The sequence below is a fragment of the Macrosteles quadrilineatus genome, unplaced genomic scaffold (assembly GCF_028750875.1).
Source record: "Macrosteles quadrilineatus isolate MER2022 unplaced genomic scaffold, UCM_ALF_1.0 Scaffold_2__2_contigs__length_208266976, whole genome shotgun sequence".
NCBI lineage: Eukaryota > Metazoa > Arthropoda > Insecta > Hemiptera > Cicadellidae > Macrosteles > Macrosteles quadrilineatus.
In genome coordinates this window covers 136,433,122-136,441,933 of record NW_026542595.1, presented here as the reverse complement: position 1 = coordinate 136,441,933, position 8,812 = coordinate 136,433,122, and the positions used below count along the sequence as shown (strand labels likewise).

The 8,812-nt window shown below is 37.5% G+C and overlaps 1 protein-coding gene across 1 annotated transcript; it reads left to right on the top strand.

Annotated features, from left to right (window-relative positions):
* The first annotated feature begins 5,480 nt into the window (after positions 1–5,480).
* On the top strand, positions 5,481–8,765 carry LOC128984937 (uncharacterized). Its single transcript, XM_054404306.1, has one exon. It carries the CDS (start codon positions 5,481–5,483, stop codon positions 8,763–8,765), a length of 3,285 nt encoding a protein of 1,094 aa, XP_054260281.1.
* Positions 8,766–8,812: the final 47 nt, after the last annotated feature.

Below are 8,812 nucleotides of genomic sequence, written 5' to 3'. Positions count from 1 at the left end.
AATCATTCCACCACATATAATACAATTACAATCCTTTTTTATAAGCATGATGGCCAAAAGATTAGGTTTATTGTTATTAAGTAGAAAATTAATATTATTTTATTATCACAAGGAACTGGTTATTTTTGTTTTTGTGAAATCAAAAATGTAATAATTTATATTTTTCCTGAATGGCGTTTGTCGTTCTTAACTTTTTGTTCTAAAATTGTATTTTGTTAAAAAAATTTTTTTACCATTGTAGCGGTTGTGGATCAGATTAAGTTTATATTAATATAATGAATGAGCTTAATGAATTTAGGGATCACCGTTGTAGTTCCCTGATGACCTAATCAATATATTTATTACTATACCCACGTCTTAGATTTGTAAACAAAAAAGGCTATTAATTACTGCTGCTATCTTAATAAACCAGGACCAGGATATGCAGGTTTTAATGTCACTGCGTGACACAAACGTGTTGTTAAAGCCTACCCAAAGGTGTTTGAGTCTGCCTCTGACATTTAAGTAACACATTTTGGTGATATCCTTTGTAAGCTATAAATTACTTAGACATTTTTTTTGCAGAACACCTGCATAATATGTATCATGTAAAAAAAGATTTTTTATGATTTATATTTTACATATTAAACGGTCTGGGTTTCGTTTGCGAATTAATCGTCTCTTCTTGATTATAATAATGCAGTAGAAGAAATGAAATGATTTAAAATAACTACATAAATTACTTTGTTGGATTTTTAGATGAGCATTTTTAGATTTTTGATGAAAAATTCACAAATCATTCGTATATTATTTCTAATCACAGATAAGAAAAATATATATTTAAAACACATTATTTAGTTTTTCCTTGTTTCTTACTATTGTATATATCAATCATATGTTGATTATGTAAACTAATATTTAGCTACCCCTTCTTCAATGCCTAACCTTACTATTAATTTGCCTTTTATAAATGGATTGCGACGTTCTCGTAGCCTTAATTACAATTTGTATTTTTTTTTATATTTTTAGTGATCTTAATTGTGATTTTAGGCCATTTATACTTATCAGGGGTAGTATGGGATTTGTAAAATATTTAATAAAGTAAACAGTGTCTACATTGTTGTATATTTATTTAGATAAGGAAAGACTAAAATTATCATTATTTGTATGGTCTATTGTATTACAGTATTATTTTATGTATGTTTGAAGGTTTTTATTTATTACGCGTGCTTGGTACCTGAATATGTTTCTACAATAAATATAAATTAGTTAAAATATTGTTAGTTTGTGTTAAATTGTTCAAAAGATACACACTTAAGTAAGGAAATGTGTTTTGAATGTACCTAATAAAATAAAATGTATATGCTCAACTTAAGTATATTGGAATATATTATGTAAATACAGAGTACGGTCAACAGATGGTCCAGTCTGTTGCACCGATTTCCATAAGCAGTGCATACTATAGTACTGGTGGCCAGTATTAGGATGATTTGCATTTATTTATTTATATACATTTTTAAATGCATGTAATACTATTCAACTCAAAACAGCATGCTTTTATTATGCACCTAATCAGGGTACGCTTGGAAATAGGTTGGCAACACTTACAGATACTACAACTGCGATCAGCTGTTGCAGTGTTTGTGTTTGAAAGACTAATCATTTATATGGTTAATAATAACTGTAGGAAAGATTAAATGTGTAACAAGAGTGTAAATTCACCATTTAGTTACTAAAATGACTATTTCATTTTATTCAAACGTTGATATGCATTTCGAGGTAAATCATGCAAAAATTTGCATTTTTGTGAGTTCTATATTATGCATTGTCAGTGTTCAGAGTCAAGCAATTGTCAAGTATCACGGGATGTATTTCACAACTAAACACAGTAATCTTGTAGAACCACAAAGTAGTGCTAATGTTAAATCACGTGTTGGCCTGTTTTCTATAAAGAATATAGATGGATAGGCATGGTATACTTATGACAACACTTAAAGTTAAATATTAGAACATGCTTTTGTAATTATATTTTTTATTATTGATATAAATAAATGGCAAAGTTGACAACAAGGTGTGTCAAAGAAAGGACAAACTTTGTGTTAGTACAATATATCCAGCTGTCACTGTAAATTTAACTAAGCAGTACTTGTTAAGTATTTAGAAGGAAAAGGAACTATTAACTTTATATTAATTCTAAAGAAGAATATTTATTTTATTTTAAATACAAATGGTAATGCCAAACGCCAAAGCCACAGAACCCAAGTCCGTTTTATCTTCAGACAACAATCTTATCGCTCTATTCATGTCATTGTCCTTATCGCTTGTCGTTCGCCTCAGACAGGTATCCTGGTCATTCTCTCTCTGTCCACGGCCCTATTAATATGGTCTAGTACCGGCCACCTCTTTTAATCTCATTTCCATTTACATTATTTCATCAAGTTGTTTCAGTTTTCATTTTTATTGCAATTAATATTGCCCAATCTTATTCTGAAGTTATTTTTGTTGTTTTAGTGACAAGTAGTATTTTTATTTGCGTTTTATTAACTCACGACTCATGCACCATCAAGTAATCAAAGTGTCCTGTGCGGTGTCGCGACTTCCGTGTAATTAAAGTGGCCACGAACAATAAAAGACTTAGCGTTACGTGCGAACATCAAGCCTTCAAGCAGAAAGAAGAGCGAAAATCGTCTCATCCAACATCCAACTACCAAGGGTTCGTCACAGCGCCGACACTAATCTGAAGTTCAAATACGCCATCTTTCCCACTTCCCCCCTACGTCTGCACTGGAGTTTGTAAAGGTACATGTTTTCAAGTTTCTTATTATTTTCCGCAATGTAATTTGCGGTGGTCCTTCGTAATTTACCTATGAATAATCACTTTTAATATTCAATTTTTAAATAAATACACTCATACGTAACATTTGGTCATTTCGAGCCATATCATTTTCCAGTTTTATGGAAATATATCCATTGCTCATTTCCGCCATTTTGAATCTCTCTTTCTCTTTCTGACTGACATTCTGTCATTCTGTCCAGTCAGTGACGTCAGTCCGTCAGTGTTCAGTTAGTTCATGTCCATGTCATGTTTTAAATCATACCACTTGGCGCATGCGCGCACATAACCTGTTCCAGCTCAGCCAATCATATTGTCACAACAATATTCCCAGTGTTCATTACATGCAATAGTAGTTCTCTAACTCTCCGCGTCTTGCATAGGCGCTGCTTTGCAGCTGTTTCGGCAAACTCCAATATTTTCTGCAACGATCAGCTGATCGTTAACTGTCATTATCTTGTTTGTTTACATTTTCATTTTGCCGACCAAACTTCAACTTCAAAGTGGCAGTGGTTAGTTTGGCATTATTTTTACTTTATGTAGTGGACTTATAAAGTGAAATGTATTTTAGTTAATGGGTTGAGAATATTTTCTACTTTTTCAACTTAAAGTGTTACAAAATAAAATTGAATAATCTATACAAGAAGAAAATGGACTTTCTGCTGATTGATTTGAATAATGAAATACTGTCATGTTTTGGACTGTGGCTGTAAGTAGGCCTATTTACTGAAATATAACTAATTATTCCAAGTTTAAATAGTTAGGCCTACAGTACTACACTTGGACAACTTTATTATATTTTTATCATCATAGCCTATGCTTTATTATTTTATAAAGACAAACCAAGCTGGTTATTTACTGGTTCATGAACCTAACCTTCAGTGCTCACTAAGATATAGCAATTTATTAATATTTACTCTCAATTTTTGGAAATAGGCCTAAATTAAGGTTAAAACAGAAGATTGCTAGGCAACCATGGCTACCTCCCTTGCTGTTGTAAATGCAAGAAAGGATAATGCCTTCACTCAAATTCAGATGATATATGATTTGTCCAAGAAAGTGTCTGATAAGGATATTCAGCAAAGGTTTTTGATTCGGGCTAAGTCTGTAAATAAACTCCGAGATGATTTCTCTGAGGCTTTAGATGCCTGCCATGAACTTGAATTAGCAAAAGATCCTAACTTTCAACCCAACTATGCTCCTCTAAATAGTGTTGATGAATTAATTGACTACATTAATGCCAATGTTGCCAACCTTGAAAGTAAACTTCAATCCTCAAAAAATAAGAGTGATAAGACTCCGACTCCACAACCTTCGGTTGTACGCTTACCCAAGCTTGAACTTAAACATTTCAGTGGTGAACCTCTGGAGTGGGTGTCCTTTATAAATTTGTTTGATTCTAGCATTCATAAAAACTCATCTTTGTCTGATGTGGTGAAATTTCAGTATTTATTAGGCATTGTTTCTGGGGAACCCTTGAATTTAATTAAATCCCTGCCTATTTCTGATGCAAACTACACAGTAGCCTATGATTTGTTGAAAGAGCGGTATCATTCGCCTAGACGATTAGTTACTCTGCACTTAAATCAGATTCTTGACTTACCCTCAGTAAATCACACCTCAAAACAAATGAGAAAATTTGTAAATTTATATAATGAAAACATTCAAGCACTCAAAGGCTTAAATAGTAAAATTGCTACAAAAAATAATCACCTTTTGTCTGCCATGCTTTTGAGAAAACTGGATAGTGATTTAAGGAAACGATTTGAGATTTTTCGTGCAATTAATAACCCCACTGACAGTGATGGTGATAACCCTGCCTTACCTAATGTGACTGAGTTAATTCAGTTTCTCACTAAAGAATGTAATCAAATTGAAGAAGCAAACCTCCACAACAGTCATAATGTGAAAACAACACCTGATAATTCATATATTAACTCAAGATTCAACAAATCATCGGTAGGTAATAAGGTGTCTATGCTGACTTATCATTCTGGTGATCAAAGCAAATCCTACCCTAAGTACACTTAATGTTTTGTATGCAACAAAATTGATCATAAGGTGTATACATGCTCGGTCTTTAAAGATAAGGATCCTAAGGCCCGTTACCAGATTGTAAAGGAGAATAAGCGGTGCACATCGTGTTTAGGGAATCATCTACTGAGTGACTGTAAATCTAAGTCGAGCTGTTACACATGCCATCAGAATCATCATACTTTATTACATTTTTATGGTAAACCTCGTCAATCATCTAACCAGGCTACGCCTCAGACTTCAACTCGTGATTCTTCCTCAGCTCATCAAGAAAATTCATCATCTCAACTCTCATCAGCCCTGACTAGTCAAGAAAGATGTTCCACAACACATCATCCCTCAACAGTGTTGTTGGGCACTTTACTTGTGAAGCTGGTATCGCCCACCGGAGTTAGCCATGTATTTCGAGCTCTCGCTGACTCTGGTAGTCAATCATGTTTTCTCACAGAACATGTTGCTCAACTTTTATGTGTCTCACGCACAAAAAGTGCGCCTAGTGTAGTAGGCCTCTCTCAAATACCTAATCGATGTAAAGGTGCCACTTCTCTCAAGGTAGAGACATTGAATGGAAAAACTATCTCTACTGAATCAAACTTTTTTAATTCTTGATAAAATATGTGTTGATTTACCCCGCATGCCAATATCCTCTGGTGTCATTGAGATGGTAAATTCTTACGTTTTGGCTGATCCCATGTTCCATTTACCTGGTGGGATTGATGTTCTTTTAGGTGGATCACTTTTCCCTCTCATGCTCACTCAAGCAGTTCACAACCTCGGGCCTAACCTACCAAGTTTAATAGGCTCACACTTTGGATTTTTGGTAATGGGTGACGCACCCTGTGCAATCAAGCTGGATGATGACACTAGTTCTCACATGTCAACCATGCTTTTGGCAGTCAATGACATTGAACTGCACAATTCTATCCAGCGGTTTTGGCACCAGGAGGAGCCACCAGTCGCATCAAAGCAATCAGATGATGATAAAATGTGTGAAGAACACTTCCTCTCTACTCACTCTCGGGACCAATCTGGCAGATATTGCGTCCGACTACCGTTCAAGACTGAACACCCTGCTCTAGGAAATTCTGTCTTTGCTGCCGAGAAAAGACTACACTCACTTCAGAAAAAGTTTAAGGCTCAACCTCAATTCAAATCTCTATATTTCGACTTCATGTCTGATTATTCGTCTTCGGGACATATGGAACTTGCTCATAATGTTGACTTATCCGCCCCGCATTACTATTTACCTCATCATGGGGTGTTGAAGGAATCAAGCAGTACCACTAAACTACGTACTGTGTTCGATGCTAGCGCAAAAACCTCCAATGGTACATCTCTCAATGATATTTTGCTTACAGGAAGAAAAATGCAAACCAACATTTGTGACTTGTTGCTCATGTTTAGAACTCATAGTGTAGTTTTTTCATGTGATATAAGGCAGATGTACAGACAGATTAAAGTCCATCCTGAGGACCAGAAGTTTCAGTATATCCTATGGCATACTCGTCCAGATCAACCACCCTCTACCTTCAGACTTACCACAGTAACCTATGGAGTCAATTGCTCACCATACCTCGCAATCAGGACTTTGCACCAACTTGCCAATGATGAAGGCGACTCGTTCCCTGAAGCGGCAGAGATTCTTCGAACACAAACCTTCGTTGACGATGTGATTTCTGGTGGAGATTCTGAAGAAGAAGCTTTAAGACTCCAGAGACAACTCATCGCCCTATTAGCACGTGGAGGCTTCGAGCTAAGGAAATGGACTTCCAACTCCAGTCGACTTCTTCTAGATCTTCCAGATGGTCATCGAGAGACTCCGGTGTTCCATCAAGATAGTTCACAGCCTCATCACACCATTTTAGGCATTCACTGGTCTCCAGTTACTGACTGTTTTACATACAATTTTAATTTTTCCGCAAGCGCAACTACAAAGCGTCAGGTGCTCAGTGTGATTGCACAAATATATGACCCCTGTGGTTTCCTCTCCCCAATTGTGATGTGGGCAAAACGTTTTATGCAGCTCTTGTGGACCAAAGGATTGGATTGGGATCAAACACTTCCGGCTGCCCTACTCGAAATGTGGCAAAGTTTCACTTCATCTACAGACAGCCTGAGAGAGATTTCAATTCCTCGAGCTCTTCAAGTGTCACGAGCATGCACTACTGCATTACATGGCTTCTCAGATGCCTCCGAGAATGGTTATGCTGCAGTTGTTTACTTGCGCTGTGAACTCAGTGATGGGACTGTCACAATCAGGCAGATTATGTCAAAAACTCGGGTTGCTCCCTTGAAAAAACTTACTATTCCACGCTTGGAACTATGCGCCGCCCATCTTCTTGCCCAGATAGTAGCCTATGTGGTTTCTATTTACAAGATAAAATTAAAGATTTCATCCATCATTCTCTGGTGTGACTCTACTATCACCCTAACTTGGCTGCAGACACCACCTCATCGATTGAAGACCTTTGTTGGGAACAGGGTTGCGCAGGTGCAAGAATTAGTACCTAATCATTGCTGGCGACACATATCCAGTGAATATAACCCCGCTGACTGCGCGTCACGAGGTATCCTCCCATCAGAATTGTCTAACCACGAACTTTGGTGGTCTGGTCCCCCATGGCTTCAATATTCGAGTGAATCTTGGCCATCCTCAAACTTTACTCCTCTAGATATTACAAAAACAGGAGAAAATAAACCTCAGTCACCTACCACTCTTATATCTACAATAAAACCCACTCAAGAATGGGAACTCCTCACTAGATTCTCTCACTTCAGCAAACTTACACGAGTGATGGGTTACATTTTACGATTCATCTATAACCTCCGGCACTCAAAAAGGTGCTCAGGCCCTCTCACCTCATCTGAGTTAACTCAAAGTCGACTGACAATCTTCAAGAAGGTTCAAGAAACGGTTTTTGGAGATGACATCCCAGCGTTGAAAAACAACTCATCTAAAACCACTTCATCACTTCGACGTCTCCATCCTTTCATTGATAAATCAGGTTTACTTCGTGTTGGTGGACGATTGAATGCATCTCAACTTTCAGAAGACGTTAAGCATCCTGTAATTCTACCAAAGAAACATCATGTGGTTGACATTCTTATTGATTTCTATCACAAGAAATATTTGCATTCAGGGCTTCAATTAACTCAATCCCTTCTAGCTCAGAGCGTTTGGATTCTTTCTGCCCGCAGTGCAATACGCTCTCGAATTTTTAAGTGTGTTGTCTGCTTTCGACACAAACCACATAATTCAATTCCACTGATGGGTGATCTCCCAAAACCCCGAGTGACACCTTCCCGTCCATTTCTCAACACGGGGTTGGACTACGGAGGTCCTTTCAACATCAAGGTTCATAACCTCCGTTCAATACGTTTGACAAAAGCGTACATCTGTATCTTCGTCTGCCTTGTAACAAAGGCTGTTCACATTGAAGTAGCTACTGACCTATCAACTGATGCCTTCATTTCTGCACTAACTCGTTTTGTGTCAAGACGTGGCCTCTGCAAGAACATATATTCGGACTGCGGGACAAACTTCGTTGGTGCTAATAACGCCTTTCAAGCTCTCTTCAAGTCAGCTGAACGAACATCTCTTCTTGAATTTTCCTCAAACCAAGACATTACCTTCCATTTCAACCCCCCAGCTGCTCCTCACCAAGGTGGTCTCTGGGAAGGAGCCGTTAAGAGTGCCAAGCATCACCTCCGCCGTGTCATCGGCGAACATGTCCTAACCCTCTCAGAGTTCATGACCCTGACTACTCAAGTGGAGGCGATACTTAATTCGAGACCTCTCACACCAATGTCAAACGACCCATCAGATGTCACTGCGCTCACTCCAGGACATTTCTTGGTTGGAGCTCCACTTGTCTCTGTTCCTGATGAAAATCTGGAAGATGTTCCTGATAACGCCTGAAACACTGGCATTTGGTCAAGGCCCTAAATCAACGCATCTGGAAGAGA

What these genes read in the sequence shown, in the direction of transcription:
- LOC128984937 (XM_054404306.1), top strand. Translation starts at nt 5,481, where the DNA reads ATGCCAATATCCTCTGGTGTCATTGAGATGGTAAATTCTTACGTTTTG.